General features: G+C 34.2%; 3 protein-coding genes across 3 annotated transcripts; all 3 read right to left on the bottom strand.

Moving 5' to 3' along the window:
- Window positions 1-1,009: 1,009 nt before the first annotated feature.
- Window positions 1,010-2,175, bottom strand: LOC124935437 (uncharacterized mitochondrial protein AtMg00810-like). Its single transcript, XM_047475870.1, has 4 exons — window positions 2,082-2,175; window positions 1,760-1,898; window positions 1,560-1,619; window positions 1,010-1,505 (listed from the first exon to the last, which is right to left on the bottom strand). Exons 1-4 carry the CDS (start codon window positions 2,173-2,175, stop codon window positions 1,010-1,012), a joined length of 789 nt encoding a protein of 262 aa, XP_047331826.1.
- Window positions 2,176-9,862: 7,687 nt separating this feature from the next.
- LOC124934116 (SEC1 family transport protein SLY1-like) lies at window positions 9,863-12,158 on the bottom strand. Its single transcript, XM_047474587.1, has 2 exons — window positions 11,966-12,158; window positions 9,863-11,893 (listed from the first exon to the last, which is right to left on the bottom strand). The coding sequence occupies exons 1-2, from the start codon at window positions 11,994-11,996 to the stop codon at window positions 10,053-10,055; spliced, it is 1,872 nt and encodes a 623-aa protein (XP_047330543.1). The 5' UTR covers window positions 11,997-12,158; the 3' UTR covers window positions 9,863-10,052.
- A 2,728-nt stretch (window positions 12,159-14,886) lies between these two features.
- LOC124936502 (damage-control phosphatase At2g17340-like) lies at window positions 14,887-18,933 on the bottom strand. Its single transcript, XM_047477005.1, has 11 exons — window positions 18,662-18,933; window positions 18,521-18,586; window positions 18,244-18,310; window positions 18,080-18,148; window positions 17,731-17,871; window positions 16,882-17,010; window positions 16,698-16,784; window positions 15,919-15,993; window positions 15,556-15,633; window positions 15,387-15,464; window positions 14,887-15,306 (listed from the first exon to the last, which is right to left on the bottom strand). Exons 1-11 carry the CDS (start codon window positions 18,829-18,831, stop codon window positions 15,151-15,153), a joined length of 1,116 nt encoding a protein of 371 aa, XP_047332961.1. The 5' UTR covers window positions 18,832-18,933; the 3' UTR covers window positions 14,887-15,150.
- Window positions 18,934-20,243: the final 1,310 nt, after the last annotated feature.

Genomic DNA, 20,243 nt, shown 5'->3' on the forward strand with positions numbered 1-20,243 from the left:
AAGAAGAAGAAATAGAAGACTAGAAAATGTAAAGAATACTTGGAAAGGTGATCGTTTACAGGGTATTTGCGTGCTTTATATATTTATGACGACGGTACTCTCAATCTCTCATTTATTTTGTCTTGTTTCTTAGTTTCTTATAATATTTAAGTTGGATATATATTGTTATTTGTACACAGAAACAAGAAGATGGGAGGGTAATTCCAGTAGAAGAAAGTCTAGCTAGCTAGCTAGCCATTAATGAATGGGGGGAAGTAAGTATATATATATATGTTCTCATGTTCTCTATTCTATTTCCATATATAATAAATAGTTTCTAACATTACATTACATTACATGATAAAGTATGGCCATGGCTGGGCTGCTTAATTACTGTGTCCATCCATTTCCAGCTGGGCTGCTTAATCAATTTACAACAACACATTATTGTTTCTGTGCTGCAAGGCTACCACCTAATTAATTATTATATATGTGTGTGTGTGGGTGGGGGGATATTAACATAAGTTTCTTCTTAATGTGTTTTACTCTTGTTTCTTGGCATGCATGCATTAAACATTGTTCTTGCTCCCTTTCAATTTGATTATTTATTTATTTATTTATGGCTAACAAAGTGTTTTTAATATTATTTATTTACTCAACAATTTTCATTCTGTTTTCAATTAATATTATCCTTTATTTTAAATCATATCTTCCACACGTTCTTGGCTAGGGGCATGTTACAATTGGAATCATTTAATCAATTCAATATACTTAAAAATGTTTAAATACAATTATTATTATTATAATTACCGATGAAATAAAGAGAAGCTAAGATTTCTTATTAGTAAACATAAATAAACTGAATGTAAATAAAGAGTTTATATAGTTAGTTATTACAATAGACTGAAATACACTTAAATGCTAATAGATTAAAATACCCTTAAGTGCTAATAAAGATAATAAAATAATATATCTAACATTCTCTCTTAAACTCACGATGCAACAAAAATAAGTATTGAGAGTTTGTCAGTTAAAAAACAAAAACGCGAAGCCGAGTGCGCTTTCGTAAATATATCAGCAATCTGCAAGGAGAGAAAGGAACAAATGACAAAATGATGGTGTGAGTTTGTAGAAGATGATGAGTGACATGACAATCAATCTCGATATGTTTGGTTCGCTCATTAAAGACGGTATTTCGTGCAATCTGAATAACACTTTGATTATCGCAATGTAGCGGAGGGTGAGAAAGTGAAATACACATATCAGTAACTAATCGACGTAACCAAACAATTTCACATGCAGTTGTGGTCATGGCACGATACTCAGCTTCTGTAGAAGACCGAGAGATGACATCTTGTTTCTTGCTTTTCCACGAAATAAACGAATCACCGAAGAAAATACAATATATAGTGGTTGACTTGCGGTCCGTAGGATCACCAGCCCAATCTGCATCATAGTAGGCGCGCAACTCTAACGAAGACGTGGAATGAAACATGAGACTATGAAAATGAGTGCCCCGAAAATACCTGAGAATACGAAGAACAACAGACTAATGAACTATAGTAGGGGCAGTGACAAACTGGCTAACCACATTAACTGCATGCGCAATGTCTGGGCGAGTTACAATAAGATATATCAAGCTGCCAACAATGATACGATAAAGACCAGAATCCTCCAAAAGAGTGCCATCAGACGGAGAATATCTAGCATTGGTCTCAAGGGGTGTATCACAGTTCGGTTGTCGGTTAGTCGAGCGCGCTCAAACAAATCAACAATGTACTTTGATTGAGATAAGAGATAATCTTTAGGATAATAGACTACCTCAATTCCCAAAAAATAGCGTAGAATGTCCAAATCTTTCATAGCAAAAGAATGTGCCAACTCAGACTTCAATGATTCAATATCAACATGATCATCACCTGTAATAATCATATCATCAACATACAGGGATAAAAGAATACGTTTGGTCGTTGTACGCGTGTCAAATAAAGTCGAATCATGATGACTAGGAAGAAAGTCAAGTGAAGTGATCACTATAGATAATTTTTCAAACTAGGCACATGGTGCTTGTTTGAGAACATAAAGAGCTTTGAGAAACTTACAAACTTCACCAAACTTATGAGGAACACTCGGGGGAGGTGTCATATAAACCTCTTCATGAAGGTCACCATTCAAGAAAATATTCTTCACATCCATTTGAGAGATTTTCTATTGGCAAACCGAAGCAACACCAATCAAAGTGCGAACAATCGTCATTTTCGCAACAAGAGAAAATGTTTCCTCATAATCCATGTCATACTCTTGAGAATAGCCTTTAGCAACAAGTCGAGCCTTGTATCGCTCAACGAAACCATCTGATTTTGTTTTAATCTTGTAGAACTAACAAGAGCCAATAGAATGTTTTCCAGACGGTAGTGAAACCAAATCTCATGTATGAGTCTGATATAAAGCAGTATGTTCTTCAGCCATAGTAGCCTGCCAAAGGGGATCATGATATGTCTCTCTATAGGATGAAGACTCAGCAAAACGATAAACAAAAGTGACAAAGGAAGCAAATGAAGTAGAATAAGAGTAGTACACAAAATCTGGAAGTTTAGTAGACTTACGAATGCGAGTGAAGTGATGACGAGGAGGATCCACAGTCTCATCCAGCAATTGAGTGGTTGTATGAGTAGGAATATGAGAGGTGGGAGTATCGTGAACCAAAATATCAGATAGATCTTCATCGGGCTCAATGACAAATGGATCAATGAGAACTAGATCTATTTGGGTCATATGATGTGAACTAGCAGGAACAGGGAAAAATGGAATGTGCTCTAAAAATACAACATGATGCGAGACATACAATTTTTGACTAATTGGATCAAAACAACGATATCTTTTTTGACCAATACCAAAATCCAAAACCCAAAAAAACACATAAGGCAGGCCAGAAAGACAACTTATTACGCTCAATATGTAGTCGAAGGACAAAACAAATACAACCAAAAACACGTAATGAGGAATAATCAGGTGAATGACCATATAATTTTTCAAAAGGGGCAAACTAGAATTATGAAATATTTGGATTTTATTGATCACATGAGCAGTAGTAAGAACTGCTTCTCCCCAAAACACACTAGGAATTTCGGCTGATAGCATGAAAGAACGAGTTGTTTCAATAAGATGACGATGTTTTCTTTCAGCCACGCTATTTTTTTAGGAGTGTTAGTACATGAAGTTTGGTGAATTGTATCATAAGAGGCAACTAACTGAGAGAAATCTTAGAGGTGTATTCACTCTCCAAATCACACCTAAAACATTTAATGACTGAAGAATGTTGAGTTCTCACAAGAGCTCAAAAATTGGTGACTATAGTGAGAAATTCATACCTACGTTTCATAAGATAAACCCAAGTATAACGAGTGAAGTAATCAATAAACAAAATATAATATCGAGAACCTTCTTTAGAAGAAACAAGAGAAGGTCCCCCACACATCAGAATGCACGAGATCAAATGGAGCAGTGAAAAAAGAAAAATACTTTTATAAAAAGGCAATGATGAAAATTTAGCCAATTTGCAACCACTACAATCAGAAATGTCATGACTTTCTAAACAACCCAAAACTCTAGCAGACACTACAAACTTTAAATGAGATCTAGAAACATGACCTAAACGGGAATGACAAAGGTAAAATTCTAAAGACGAACGATTCAAACGAAATGATGACAAGTCTATGTTGGAGGTAGCAACATCTGATGCTTTGAGTTCATCCAAAACATAACGTCTTCATTTCCTATGGCCTATCCCAATCACCTTCTACGACTGTGAGTCCTTAACACAACAATTAGAAGAAGTAAGCAAAACTGTGAGACCAGGATCACACAATTGACTAACGGATACAAGATTTAAAGAAAAATTAGGAATATAGTAAACATGTGGAAGAGACAAAAATACTGTATGTACTGAACCAATTCCTGCCAATGACATTAGAGTACCATCGACAGTCATGACGGTAAATGATGGAACAAAATTAACTGAAAGAAATGAGTTAATATTAGGAGACATGTGATAAGATGCATCTAAATCTAATATCTATAAGAAAGACGATAAACCTGAGTTATCAGACGATGACAAACATTTATGAGAGGAGGCGGACATGGCATGATGCTGTGAAGTGAAGAACTGCTGAAACCGCTCAAAACATATATGGATCCAAGGTTAGAGCAACATTTGTATTAGCGATATGCGATGAGAAATAATGTTAGGATTTGTATCTCCCAAATCCGATCTGTTTGAAAACAATCTGTAAAAAACACAAGAAAGAAGAACACAAGAAGACACAGATTTATAGTGGTTCACTCAAATTGAGCTACATCCACTTTAGCCACCACCAGATTTCACTATGAAGAATAAAAAGAATGAATACAGAGTTTTTGACTCACACTTTATCTCTCTAGAATTATGTCTCTCCAATGTAAACCCTTAATAATCACATATTTATAGGGTAAACATTCAGGTAATAAAACTTAAATAACTCTTGGTCAGGCCCAAGCCCAAAACCAAATATAAACCCAATAAACTCTAATTGACAATTGTAGAGTTTATTAGAAGTGTAGGCTCCATAACTCAACAATCTCCCACTAAGAGACTAACTTCATCATCTATCGATCGGTAGCGGCTTTCTATCCGGTGTCTTAACGAAGAAGACCAACTGAAGTTGCACACAACTTCAATTTCTCATTTGTCACAACTTTCGTCAACATATCAGCTGGATTCTCACTCCCGGGAATCTTCTCAAGAGTTAATACTTCATCTTCTAAAGATGACCGGATGAAATGATAACGAACCTATATATGCTTCGTTCTGCCATGATAAACAGGATTCTTTGCCAAATGAATGGCACTATGAGTGTCGCATTGCAACACACTTCCCTCATAGTCTTGACCCAATTCTCGCAAAAAGGGTTGTAACCACATCATCTCCTTAGCAGCCTCTGTTACAGCAACATAATATGCCTCACAACTAGAAAGAGTAACAATCTTCTGCAATTTTGAAACTTAACTTATTGCAGTACCTCCTAGAGTATAAATGTACAATGTTGTGCTCTTTCTACTATCAACATCACCACCATTGTCAGCATCAACATATCCTTCCAAACTCATATTAGACTTTCGAAAACACAAAGCGAGACCCGTACTTCCTCTTAAGTATCGTAATATCAACTTTACTGTTTCCCAATATTGTCTACCCGTGTTGCTCATGAACCTGCTAACAACTCCCACTACATGTGCTATGTCTGGTCTTGTGCAAAACATCGCATACATAATACAACCAATGGCAGAGGCATACGAAACAGTGACCGTGTAATTTTTCTCCTTCTCTGTTGAAGGCGACTGGTCTTTAGATAGTCTGAAGTGACTAACTAAGGGGGTAGTAACTAGTTTTGCATCATACAAGTTGAACCTGCTAAGAACTTTATTCACATATTCTTCTTGTGAAAGCTTGAGAAGTTCTTCATCCCTGAAAATTCTCATCCCAAGGATTTGCTTAGCAGCACCCAAATCCTTCATTGCAAACTTTTCACACAACTATTTCTTGAGCTTGTTAATCTCATACAAGCTTACTCCAGCAATCAACATGTCATCAACGTAGAGGAGAATAATAATGTATGATTTATTAAACCTATTGATATATCAGTAATGATCAGCTTCACACCTTAGAAAATTGTTACTTTTAATGAAGCTATCGAAATTCTTGTGCCATTGCCTTGAAGCCTGTTTCAAACCATACAGACTCTTCTGAAGCTTACACACAAGCTCATCTTTTTATTTGATTTCAAATCCTTCTGGTTGTCGCATATAAATCTCTTCATATAAATCACCATGAAGAAAATCAGTTTTGACATTCATTTGTTGAAGATGAAGGTCTTCTTTCACAACCAAACTCAAAATAGTTCTGATTGTCATCAATTTAACTACTGGAGAGAAGATCTCATTGTAGTAAATACCTTCTTTCTGTTGAAACCCTTTCACAACCAACCTTGTCTTGTACCTCATGGTTTTATCATGTTCTTCTTTAATCTTGAAGATCCATTTATTTTTAAGTGTTTTCTTTCCCTTTGGTAGCTGAGTGAGCCCCAAATCTGATTCAACGTCAAAGAGTCCATCTCATCTTTCATCGCAGACTCCCACTTAACTAATTCATCAGATTTTATTGTTTCCTCAAAGCATTCAGGTTCACCTCTATCTGTCAACAAGATATAGTTCAGAGATGGAGACCACTTCTCGACTGGTTTTCGATTTATTGATGATCTTCTCAACTGTATAACCGGTGTTTGCTGATTTGCCTCTGGAGCCACGTTCTCAACGATTTCATCTTCAACAACACATTGTTCTTCTTCGACAGTCGTTATATATTCAGCTGAAAAATCTCGCAAATCGATTGTACCAGTCTCTTCCAACTTGGAATCACCATCTGATGTCTTCCCAACACAATCTTTATAGAGAACTTGTTCATTGAAGATAACATTTCTGCTACGAATGATCTTTCGATTTTGATTATCCCAGAAATGATAACCAAACTCGATATCACCATAACCAATTAAAAAACATTTATTAGACTTTGGATCAAGCTTGCTCCTATCACATTCATTAATATGAACATATGATAAACAACCAAACACTTTCAAATAAAAAATGTTTACATTTTTATTGCTTCAGGCTTCTTCAAGAATTCTGAATTCAAGAGGAACAAAGGGTGCCCTGTTTATCAAGTAGGCAGCAGTATTTATAGCTTTTGTTATAAGGTTTTAGGAAGCCCTACATGTTCATGCTCTAGCACGTTCGTTCAATGTTCGATTCATCCGTTCAGTTACTCCATTCTCTTGAGGCGTTCGAGGAACAGTCTTCACCATACTGATCTCATTCACAACATAATACTCTTTTAAATCTGAATTGATATATTCATCTCCATTGTCGGGTCTCAAGCACTTAACTTTCTGATTTGTTTCATTTTCAACTAAAGCCTTCCATTTCTTGAAAATAGCAAATACTTCAGACTTGTGCTTCATAAAATATACTCATACCTTTCTTGTCGAATCATCTATAAACGTATAAACGTCATGTAGTATTGTGATCCGCCAATAGAAGAAACAGGTGCAGGTTCCCACACATTAGTGTGTACCAACTCTAGCTTTTCTTTCTTGATCTTCTTCCCAATCTTTAAGAAACTCACATGTTTCTGTTTTCCAAGAATGCAGTTTTCACATAACTGATGTTTAACAGACTTCAGTTCTAGAATCTGTCCATTCTTCAAAAGAATTTTCATCCCTTTTTCGCTCATATGGCCCAACCTGCAATGTCACATCTCACTGTTCTTCGAGTCATCAACTACAACAACAATTGTTTCTCTGCAAGTTGAAGTCGTGTATAACGTTCCAGTTTTGTGACCTCGAGCAATAACAATTGCTCATTTAGTCACCTTCCATGCACCATTTCCACAACTGAAATTGTGACATTCTTCATCAAGTTGTGTAATAGAAATCATATTGCGCATTAAACTTGGAATGTGTCTCACCTTATTAATTTTCCAAACAGAATCATTTTCCATCTTCAATTTGATGTCCCCCATGCCAATAATATACAGTGGCTCACCATCTGCGAGATAAACTTTCCCACAGTTTCCAGCCACATAATTCTCCATTAATTCTTTGTGGGCAGTGGTGTGGAAAGAAGCTCCCGAGTCCAAAACTCATGAATCTATCGGGCTATCAACCGACATAAATAACGCATCAGTGACAGATTCTGTAACAACGTTGGCTGTATTATTTTTATCATCACTGTTTCTCTTAGGTGTTTTGCAGTTCCTCTTTAAATGATAATGTTTACCACAACTTCAGCACTCAAATGTCCGTCCAGACTTGGACTGACTCCTTTTACTCCTCGACATAGATTTGATTTTACCTCGGTTGAAATTTCTATAATTACCTCTGCCCCTGTTTTCCACATTCAGAGCAGAACCTTTGAACGTTTTACCAGAATCATTTTTACGAACCTCTTCAGAAAGAATAAGATCTCTAACTTCAACAAATTTCAGTTTAGCATTTTCAACTGAATTATTAATTGCTACCCTCATAGGTTCTCAGCTATTTGGTAGAGATGCTAACAAAATCAAGGCACTAACTTCATCCCCAAAATCAATCTCAACAGATAGCAATTGATTCACAATTGTATTGAATTCATTCAAATGAGTAGTGACAGAAGTACCATCAACCATTCTTAAGTAAAAGAGTCTTTTCATTAAGTGTACATTGTTGTTAACAGATGGTTTCTCATACATATCAGAAAAAGTTTTCATCAGACCCATGGTGGTCTTCTTCTTTGTTACATTCTGAGCAACCATCTTGGCTAGCGTCAATCGGACAACTCCCAAAACCTGTCTATCAAGGAGTTTCCATTCAGCTTCATCCATCTTCTCTGGTTTCTCACTCAAAGGAACATGAAGCTTCTTTTAATAGAGATAATCTTCAATCTGCATTCTCCAGAAGGCATAATCTGTCTCATCGAATCTTCCAATCCCATGACCTATACTATTCTCACTTTCCATTGTTTCCAATGCTCAGATCTAGCCTAGTTGTTCTGATACCATTTGTTAGGATTTGTATCTCCAAAATCCGACTAATTTGAAACAATATGTAAAAATGCAAGAAAAAAGAACACACGAAGACACATATTTATAGTTGTTCACTTAAATTGAGCTACATCTATTTCAGCCACCACCAGATTTCACTATAAAGAAGAAGAAAGAATTTATATAGTTAGTGATTATAATAAACTAAAATACCCTTAAATACTATTAAAAATAATAAAATATTATATCACCGTTGCCAAATAATGATAATAATTTATTTATATGCCAAATATACCTGCCACATTTCATAAGAGGTCGACAAGACCAAGATATTAAAAAAGAAAGGCAGCTTCAAAATTCCTAATAGTTCAATCAATTATCAATAATATAATGAGAGATAAATAAATATATGTCTTTTTCTTTATTTTTGTCGACTCCAACCTTCAATGAACCAATTCTCAAGATGACTTTTTTTTTTTTTTTTTTTTTTTTTCGAATCCATTTTGAATTTAATAAATGCATTGAACTTTCTAAACTAACTTACTCAGAATAATCTATCTTGCTATTCAAATTCAATTTTGTTTTTTAATTAATTAATATATTTATATTTAAACTCATTATTATTATTATTATATATATATATATTTAAATTATTATTTTTATAAATTTGATATATATATTTAAATTATTATTTTGAGTAGTCTAGTCTAACTTTTGTATCGTATTGTCTATTCTTAATATTATGTTAATCTAACTTTAAATATATTAATTTTGTTTTTAATGAGGTCAAAACTATTCGAATTTAAATGGATAAACAAAATATAAATAATTAAATTTGTCAAAATAATAATTAAAAATATATATATCAAAATATAAATAATTTAATTTATAAAAATAATAATTTAATATATATATAATAATTTGTTTAAAAGCAAATATATTAATTAATTTAAAAATAAAATAAAATAATAGAAAAACTGAATTTGAATTGTAAATTAAATTAGTTTGAAAATAAATAAACAAACTAAGTTTGAGAAGTTTAATGGTTATTTTGAAAATTGGTTGAATCTTCAATACCCACAGATAAGCATAGTAAATATTTAAATGTATTCACTCGAGCTTCTTTTATTAAATATGTAAGGAGAGTCGTTTAAAATAACGACAACTAACAACAAGCTCTATAATAAACTCTTAATGATGCTAAACTTTTGTCATGAAAATCCGGTCCTATAAAATAGGTGAGCTTTTGTTTCGTTTTTGAGGAACTAAGTAGCAATTCATAAGAAAATAATTAACACCAAGGTTAGGAAACCCACATTCTTAATTTTTTCATCTTATAAAACACAAGTACTAATAATAAACAAACCAAATAATAGTGTATATATGTAGCAATTAATAGTAGTTGTTACTTACTTTGTCCGACTCCAAACCCAAATATTCAAGTAAGAAAAGTATTGCATAATTAGCTCGACGAAGCCCCAGCACCAGCACCGCCACCTAATCCCATTTTGTTACCCAAAACCGCAAGTTGCTCGACAAATTCAGCCCCGGTTAGCATTTCCGTGGTTCCATAGATAACATGTTTAACAGATTGCTGCTGCCTTTGGGCTAGCTCTTGCAAACTTCCATACTCCACATAATTCCCTCCTCCAATCATAAACACAATCCCCTCCTTAAAAGGCCCCTTCAAATGACCCCCACTCGACCCCCCAGAAGATTTAGGAGCACGAGGATCCAATACGAGGTACGAATCGATTTCGGGGTTCGGTTTCCCTTCCATTAAAGCCTCGACAGTCCTCGAAAGTGCGAGTTGATGGTCGCTCGATAACAGATTCTTCACGCCCGCAGTAACCGCACTTATCGACTGCCCGTAAAGCTTCTCCGCCCAATCCACGATGTTGCTTCTACTCGCGGAGTTAGCCGAGGCTAAAGATACGTTTAACGATTTCATCTTTTTAACGTATTGAAACGCGCTGGTGTCGATTTCGGATTCCCTGAGAGCTGTTTCGACGGATTCTACTTCAAATTGAGGAATGGTTTCGGATGATATTAGGTACATGATGGCGAAACGTAGCTTGTCGACATTCGTTCCTTTTCCTTTGAGAACGCTGATGAGTTCGGTTTTGTCGATGTTTCCTTTAATCATCATGTCGTTCTCTTTTTTGGCGTAGGAATCGAGAGACCTGTCTTTGATTTGTCCAAGTAATGCTGTGGCAATGTTTGTGTGTTTATCGATTACCTGTTTACGCTCGGTTAACTCGGGGAGTGAATTTACCGCGTTCATTAAATGCTTAGTGTTGCCGACTAAATCTGTGCCGTCGAATTCAGCACCATCGTTTCCTCCTGTTCTTCTATTGACATCTTCAACGTCTTTCTTGTATTTATTCAGTTGTGATTCGATCTCGACTGCGACTTCTGGGAATTCAAGCGATCCATTTGCTGCCCAGAATGGGTCGGATCGATCGAGTTCGTAGGTTTTAATTCCTCCCTTTTCACCGGGCACGCTTAGACTATTAAGCTTCAAGCCAAGAACATCGTGAACAAGTGGCCTATACCTGAAATCATGCTGTATGGCTACTGATAACTCGAAGTTTCTATCGAATATACATAAAATTGGTCTTTGAAATGAACTGGAAAAGTTTCCACCTTCAGTGAAGAGATTGTTCTTGGCTAAGAGATGATCACGTAATCTCTGATCTAACAGAGAAGCTACCATCTCAGCAGGACCACCCCTAGGGCATCTAATTATAGGGACAACAGCTAGGGTAGCAAGTGTACAGAATAAACCACTAACAATTTTCTCAATAATTTCCTCAATTTCACGATCACCAGCTGAAGGATCATTCAATTGGACATAGCAGTTTTTATAAGCAAGCGAAAACAAATTATCTTCTAGGGTTACAAACTCCAAGTATTGATCGTGTACCTTAGAGATCCTCTGAGTTGAATCCGAACTGAGAGTACCTGATGCGAGATCCTCAAGCAACGGACGAGGTATTGATGATGAGAAATTGAGGTGGAAGGTGTCATAAAGAGATCGTGAAGCATCGGCCACAATTCGCTGAATGTTCAACTGAGTCGATTGAACGAAGTAAACAGCAGGGACGTCGTGAACAGGCTTACGATCTTTATCGATGAGGAAGTAAAGAGTAACACCGTGCTTACGAAGATCCTTAACATGGATCAAAGGAGATAGAATGTCCTGACAGAATTTATCGTAAATCAAGATCTTATAAACATCTTCATTCGCCATTCCACTTGAATTAAGCGGTTGATTCAGATTCAACATTCTCGCAATACATTCTGAAAGAGAAAAACATCTTCATTACTGTAAGATTCAGATCTATGAACAGAAGAGAGGATAGATAGACTTACCGGTCTGTCTCTGCCGGAGATTGAGTGCCATAGTTTCCGATTAAGCAATTCCCGGCCGTCGTCGCTCGCCGGTGCCGGTGCCGGTGGTGATGGTATAAGAGTTGTTTCAGCCGGATCTCGTTTCTGTTCGAGCGTGGATCATCTCTCGTCTTCTCTCACTTCCTAATTAGTTCTTAATTCCTATCCATTCTTCTCCCAGATATCGCCACATCATTTACTATAATCTTCACCGTTCATTTAAAAACTGGAATATATATATATTTTTAATGAGTTGATATTAGTGTTTTAATTTATTTTATTAAATATTTTTTAAAATTTGTATTAGTTTGACTCCAATAGTCTGAACTTTATATATTTGTGAACTTTATTGTAAGAGTGAATGATACGGTGTTGAATCTCATGAGTTTCAAGATAAAATTTTAAACTCATATTTATCTCTCCAATCAAATTATAGAGTTTTCATAAATGTAATAAATTAATTTTCAACAAGTGTCTTAAATTTTATAAAAATTAGTAAGATATCATATAAGATATAGTCAAGTAAAGCGTCTATAATTATAAATAAAATGGACAAAATATCGAAAACCGTTAAGTAGAGAAAAGAGGAGCAGGACTCAAACATGAGAATGTATTAATTCTAATGGAGACTTACAACGAGATTGAGAAACAGAAAAATGAATTTTAAGTGTTTTTTATATTGACAAAATTAACAAAAACATAATTTTTTGTTGTCAATAATAGATAAATGAAAAGATACATAATAAAGGTTGATGTTGATGAAGGTGTCCAAGACGATGATGCCGAGAGTTGACAGATGAACGAGTTCCAATAAGAGCTTGATGAGTGGGCGGAGGGTTAACAATTAAGTTTAGGCGATATAGCCCATTTTTAAATGTGTCACAGAGTAGTTCCCTGAAGGAAATCCCTCTTCGTGACCTGATCCTTGACAATGCAATAATTTGGATGAAATTCAAAAAAATATATTATTATCGGCAAAAAAATTGGAAACACTTAGAAGGTTTTAGTGATTATTGGGAAATTTAATATATTACGTAGATGAATATTTTATTGGAACATTAAATGAATGATTGCCCAATATTTGAAATAGGAAGACGGTTATCGTCGCCCATTTAATAGTTTATGTACCATTGTGAGGAGTTGAGATGCTAAGGTTGTCAAGATTTGTCGTGAGATTGTCAGCACTAGAGTCGGGATACTAGGCCGAGTCATAAACAGAAAAGGTATAGTCATCATAGTAGAGTGTGTCGTTGAATTTTGGTTCTAGCGACGTCGACAAGTTTCAATCGAATGACCTGTAAAATTGCAAATATGACAACAAAACAGACCGATTGACAAACATTAGCCGCGTAACCAAAACGATCTCACAATTGACATTATATTTTATTTGTATTGGGCCCACGAGGCCCACAACCCAAAATAGAAGATCCAGTAGTAGAAGAACACCCTAACCTGATAGGAGAAGTTCGAGGAGTGTGAAAATTTAGATGAATTTGAAGGTCCATTTAATTGATATCCATTAGAGCTATGGGAGCTCAATCTATTGACAATTTCATTTTCTGCACTATAATCACTCAAAGAGGAGACTGAACGTCGCGATCGTTGAAAGTGGAATGATTTTGAAAACCCTCTCAATCCAAAAGCAGGATTAGCGGTTTGAGAGTTAAAATGCAGTGATTCAAGACGAATCTAATGTGTAAGAAGCATTCATTTGAGGTCTTCGATAGTGAGGGGTCGGTGTGAGTAATTATCGCTACGGTGAAAGAATCGTATTAAGGACCGAGTCCTCCCAAAGCATAAAAGGATGAAATCTTTTTGAGATATGCTTTACCCAGCACGACTATCAATGATAATTTTATTTTCTACAAAATATTCAGCCATCGAGAGTGAGCCATTCTTTACCGTCTAGAGCTAAAGATGAAGCTGCATTAGACGAGCTTGAGAATGAGAGGCAAATGTGCGTTCTAAAGCAGACCAAAGGGTTTTAGATGTGGTACATGATACACCAACCACTTGGGCTAAGATGAATTCTGAAAGGGTGGAGAGAAGCCATGAAATGATTCTCCGATCTTGTTCTTCCCAGATGGTAAAAGCAGGATTTAGAGTAAGGACACTAGATTCGTCATCAACATCGGCTTGGAGAAAGACTTCAGGGGCATAATTAGTTCCAGTAACATACGGATAGAGACCATAACCTTGTAGGGTAGGTAAGATTTGAGATTTCCAAAGAAATTTTTTTTTGTGATTGAGTTTATTAGATGTGAGATTATGGAAGATATGAGTGGTTGAAACTGAAGAAGAGGTCATGGATATAGAGGTTTGTTAAAACCGAATAATGGCTTTGATACCAAGATAGAGAAGATAAGTAATAAAAAAATTTGTTGTGGATTAAGAATGTAGTGTATTATTACAATTACAATAGTATGAATTTATAAAAAAAAATAAGAGAAACTAAAGTGTTAAAATATGTAAAGATTTTAAATATTTAGAATATGAAAACAAGAGACTTGCAATATTTCAAGTAATATATAATAGATATTTGTTATAATAAATATGAGATATGTTCATGAGTCGTTTTGTAAGTTTAAAAAAAATATATTCCTTGAAGAAAAATAATTTGATAACATAACTAAACACCAATCTTACCCACCTTTTTTCTAAATAATCAAAGCCAAACTTTTAAATATGAAAAAAAAAATTGAGTAACAACTCCAAAAATATATATAAAACCAAGATTACATAGACTAACAACTAAATTAATCTATTGATAATTTAAGCATAAACAATATCAAAATTCTAATTATGCACAGCTGATTTTCCATTACATTACAATCCCATTTTTGCTATTAGGCTGTCATAATTGAAAAAAAATAAATTGTTGTGAACAAGATTTATTAGAGCCATTAAATAAAATTACATAGAGCATTGGCTAGCATTTCAAATGATAAGTGATGTATCATGGCCCATTTATCGACACAAATTGTTAAGAGATGACAAAATTCCAATGCCATTTATTTTCTTCTATAGTTTGTCGCCTAATTTACTAGACATTGTTTTTTAATAATAATAGTAGCAAAGTGTTAGGTTGAAACCTCGTTGTATTTGAATACGCAATCATATAACCTTCCTCCTAGGAATTGGGCAACCTCTGGATGCTTGACCTGCATTTAAAGACAACAACGTTCAATGACATTTAACATACATTTGCATCCTAAACACATAAAACTTGAAATCGAGCGATTTAAAACTATAAAATATACCATTCCAATCTTGAGGGAATCACATTTCAGTTGCGCATAAAGATTTGTCTCAATTCCACGCCCCTGCCAAATGAAGGGTCTTTGTTATGAATATATGCGAGGCATAATGTAATTTATATTCTACTTTAAAAAGAAAAACATACCATTCCTTCCAAAATAACAAGGTCGGCGTCACTTGCCAGATAAGCGAGTTCTTGAGACACCATTGTCAAATCAATAACCTAATAAAATCAATCATTTGTATCTATTTAGGATTAATTAGCACTTAAGATCTTCATGATTGTTTAGTGAATGAAAATTTTCAGATCTTACAGGCAAATCGTTGGCAGAATTCGAGATCAAAAGATTGGAGGTATCTACACCTACAAGATCACCATTTTTGCCCTTCAACTGGAAATTTCAGGATGTGTGTAAGCTTCCAACTAAGAGTTCGTCGATAAATGCAACAAAAAAATAAAATACATATTTGGAAAAGTAACAGTAACTTCTGAAAATTGCCAAAGAAGAAAAGTGAAATTGATTTTGATTGCAATTTGTACGAAAAATGTCATTGAATTTTTAAGTGCAAAAAGTTGTAAAAGACAATTGATTGTGCTACCAAAATTTATTTTAATTACACTTTTTTGACAAATGTTTTTTTTGTGACTTTTGATTTTTGTCATACCAAATGCTTACCTTGGATATGATCTCAACTAACTCAGGATAAGTGACGTCATTTATTGAGGGCAAGTCATTCGCAGCCAAGACAACCTGGAATTGAGAAGAAAAATATAGATCATGCCAATATAAAAGAATTTTATATCAAGATCACTTGTTTAAGACATTCTATAAACATTGTTTGTAATATCACATACGTATTTGCAATTATTAATCTAGAACACCTTGTGATGCAAAATAAGAAAAGAACATCTTGTGATGCATAATTTTGTATACGCAGATGAAAATGACGAGACGTTGGATTTTCTGCAGTTATTTTCGTACAAAATATAGCAGTAAAACAATGGTTACAGTTTCAGCAAAATAGAAAACCAAACAGATTTTTAAGAGAATTGTTACGGATCCAAATTTGCCATAATTGGGAAGACGTGAAACCCATTCTACCTTGTTGGAGTTACCTTAGTAGGTAGATTCAAAACATAAAATGTGGAAATGCATTGAGAATGATGGTGCATCATTTAAATTTTACTATAAAAAGGCATATACACACATCGAAATTTCTCAAACGGGACAAATGTATATATGAACGCCTAAAAGAGCAAATATTCACAAACTACTTTAGTTCGTGTAGAAAATACTTATCCATCTTCTTTCTGTTTAATAAAAAAATAATTTAGTGCTAATTAGGGAGGATTTGATAAGTTACAAGGTCCTGCAATTAGGATGAATATTTTGTTTTCCTTGAACCACAAATATATATTTAAATGGACTGGAAACGATTGATTGATGATTCAAACCTGTGTTCCACGTCGTAGGAGCTCCCTTGCAAATGGTAGAATACCTAAGACAATATCTGCACCAGAATTATCAACAAAAATAACTGCCTGTCATAGAGAATGTAAAACTTCAGTTAGAACAGAAGCAAATAAAGACCGACATAGTTGGAAATATTCTTAAATCCGCAGAAAATATTAGGCTTGCCTTTTTCCATGATTTCTTCCCCCAATTATGTATAAAAGTGTCCAAATCATCTAGCACCCATGGCCTTGGGAGAAGATTTTGACAGCTAGCCAAGAAGGACATCCCATCCTTGGAAAATAATTCTGCAAGCTTTTGTCAATTGGGGGGTTATTAGGTAACAGGGAGAGTATTCTTGTTGAGCATACAGTAAATAGTCTACCATTTTCGTTCTAAAAAAAAATAGTCTAGCCTTTGATTTCAAGAAAAAAGAAGAATAAACTAATCCTTCCTTCATTCAAACAAGTTCTTTGGCTTCCTTAAATTCAAATTCAAATGGAGTTCAACCATAGTTATTATGATAAGGCCTTGCAAAAAAACAATCCTAATAAGTCTTGTTATTATGTTGCACCCATAGTATAATAGAAGACATATATTTTTTGTTTCGTAGAACATGCTGTATTTGTAGACAGAGGCACAGAGCTTTCTTAAAATATAGAATACCTTTGAGCATGTATCATGTTTGATCTCTTATGTTCAGTAAGTAACTACAGATTAACACAAGCATATTACAATGGCTCAAATCTTGTATCTTTTAAATATGATACACACCTTAGACATGCATAATAAGTGTATGGAGAACATGTTCAAGACTTGTGTAGACATTGTTTGTATTATTAGAAGTATCGATTGAGAAACTTTATAAATCCAAACATTAAAATTTCAAAAATAAGTGTAAGAAAAAATAAAGCACTCATTTCCATAGGCTCAATTCAACTAAACCGCAAACTAAAACTTGTGACTTCTGTTTGGTTTGCATATTAATAAGCACGTTGGAAAGCAATAGCAAGATACATTACTTCCATAGAGTACCTGTGCTGAACCAAGGTCAAATATGTTGCCAGCAAATATTCCTCTAATAAGATTCTCCACACGTTTGGCATCATCTTCAATGGCGTCATTAAGATGAATTACACCCTCAAACAAGGATATTGCCTTGGCATTTTCTTCATCCTAATGTATCAAACAGAAGAAACAATTCATAAAACAAGAATAGAGACTGATGCATCAATTGGAATGGACAAAATTGAGATGGAATCCAAAGAAATACCAACAAATACTACAAAAATTAAATAGCAATGATGTGATATGAGAAAAAAACATATCAATTATATTATTCATGTTCATTAATTTCTGCAAAGTTGTGTAATCAGTTTCATACCTTAACTTTCTTGAATATGTCCCTGAATCCCAGTTCTCTAAGTATCTGCTCACGAAGTCTACAAAGTAGCTACATATTGCAACAGCAGCCAAAAATTAAGCTTCTCTAAGTTTATCAATAGTCATGAAGAAAGAAGAATTGGGCATATCTATCTATTCACTCACAATGCAATCAGGTGGCCCACCATGGCTTTCAGGATCCTTCTTAAGGTCCTCCAGGATTTCAGTATACCTTTTTCACAGAGAAACAAACATACCCAAAAATCAAGAAATTGTCTTTTTGACTATAGGGTTAGATTTGTTATTAACACTTATGATATAGTAAAAGACTGATATAGAACTGATTCTTTTAGATCCTGGTATAGATTGAAGGATTTCTCTTCAGTGATTTGGATAAAGAACAGATCATCACATTGTAGCATAATATATCATAGTGACTGACCTCTGAGCAAATTTCTCAGCTCTAGATGGAGCATCGGGAACTGTGTCATCGCTCTCCGCCCGTTTTCTGTGTGGATGATGAGGAATAAGGGTCGAGAAATGATGATAAGAATAGAGTGGAGAAGAGAAGAGAAAATTGTACCGGAAAGACGGGATGGAATTGAGGAAGAGATCAATCCATTGGATCTCGGTTGGAGTCGGTTTCTTGGGATTATCAGATGGAAATCTGTAAGGGATAGTACATGCCCTGTAGTTGGACTCTATCGGTGTCAGCAAAAGCGGAAATGGCACCAACTCTCCAGAGCTTTCCATTCGCCTATCTCTCTCTATAACTTGAACTGAGAATTTGGGCACTAAATGGGAACCACTTGGACTCCACCGGCGCTCAAAGTTTCAATCTTGGAGATGATGGAACCCAACTTTTTTTTGTTTTTATTTTCTTCTATTTTGAGTTGCAGAAAATTTCATTTTTATGGAAGATATTCATAACCACAATAAATCTAAGATCCATTTTGAAAATATTTATTTTTTATATATAATTAATTGTCATTAATTCAAATAAAAAAATTACATAGAATCAATATAATTAAATTATTAGAGGTTAAATAATATGCCAAACTTAAAAATAATTAATAATAAAATCTAGTAACCAATTTTGTAATTATTCTAGAGTGATTCTAAAAATCTTATAAATAATTAGGTAGAACCAATGAAACTAGCATCTATCCCGTGCAAGTAATAATATAAAAAATCGTGAAAAAAAATATTACGGTAAAGTTTTTATGGGCGGGTCAACCCACAATCCGACTCAAGTATCCATTTACTCTCACATATATCCAAATTAACCACAGCTCTCGATTCGGCAATCCGGACACTTTAAAAATTAAGCATCAATATATATATATTTATATATATATATATATATATATATATATATATATATAAATTAGTTAGTTAAAAAGTTGAACTTATATTGTTAAAATGTCACGCGTTTATCAAATTTTGAGTTGAATTTAAAATATAAAGTGTTATTAGCCTAGTTGGTTAAAAGATTGTACTTGTTTTGTTATGTTACAAGTAGAGATGGCAATGAGTACTCGTATACCCGATACCCGTGGGTACCCGATGATCGGGTTCGGGTATTTAAAATCGGGTTCGAGGTCGGGGATGGGAGTAAAAAATATTACCCGATCGGGTTCGGGGTCGGGGATGGGTAGTGTTGGAAATCCAAACTCGATACCCGATACCCGAATATTAATATATATATATATAGTTAAAATTTAAATAACTTTTCAAATTCCACCTCTTAACCATCATTGCAATACAATAAATATAGTATTTATTTTCTCTTTACCCAAAACCATAAGTCATGCCAATATCATTTTAATAATTGTTTCTCTCTCATTAGTCATGACTTTTAATCTTCATTTTTTATTTTATTTTCAACCTTAATTCAACTTTTATCAACATTCTTTCTAATTTTGTTCTTCAACTTCTATCTTCAACATTCTCGTTTTATTCTTCAACTTCTATCTTCAACATTTTTTATACTTTTTGTTCAACATCTACAACATAACTATGCAAGTAAGTAATGTTTTCATTTGAGTTTTTCAAATTTCGATATTATTAGTTTAATGTTATTTATTATTTAATAAAATTATGCTTGTTCTTTAACTTTTATAATATTATACTTATTTATTAACTTAGTCTTCGATCTCTATTTT

This window comes from Impatiens glandulifera, chromosome 4 (genome assembly GCF_907164915.1).
Source record: "Impatiens glandulifera chromosome 4, dImpGla2.1, whole genome shotgun sequence".
Classification (NCBI taxonomy): Eukaryota; Viridiplantae; Streptophyta; class Magnoliopsida; order Ericales; family Balsaminaceae; genus Impatiens; species Impatiens glandulifera.

Bases quoted from the DNA above. Each gene is read 5' to 3' on its own strand.
- LOC124935437 (XM_047475870.1), bottom strand. From the start codon at position 2,175: ATGGATGTGAAGAATATTTTCTTGAATGGTGACCTTCATGAAGAGGTT. The intron at 1,620-1,759 runs GTACATTGTTGA...CATTGTTGGCAG, and splicing joins TATCTCTTATCTCAATCAAA to CTTGATATATCTTATTGTAA. The intron at 1,506-1,559 runs GTTTGTCACTGC...TCGTATTCTCAG, and splicing joins GCAGTTAATGTGGTTAGCCA to GTATTTTCGGGGCACTCATT.
- LOC124934116 (XM_047474587.1), bottom strand. From the start codon at position 11,996: ATGGCACTCAATCTCCGGCAGAGACAGACCG. The intron at 11,894-11,965 runs GTAAGTCTATCT...TTTCTCTTTCAG, and splicing joins TCTCCGGCAGAGACAGACCG to AATGTATTGCGAGAATGTTG.
- LOC124936502 (XM_047477005.1), bottom strand. From the start codon at position 18,831: ATGGAAAGCTCTGGAGAGTTGGTGCCATTTCCGCTTTTGCTGACACCG. The intron at 18,149-18,243 runs GTGAGTGAATAG...TGCAATATGTAG, and splicing joins GTGGGCCACCTGATTGCATT to CTACTTTGTAGACTTCGTGA. The intron at 15,994-16,697 runs GTTTGAATCATC...TCTCAATTCCAG, and splicing joins TCCTACGACGTGGAACACAG to GTTGTCTTGGCTGCGAATGA.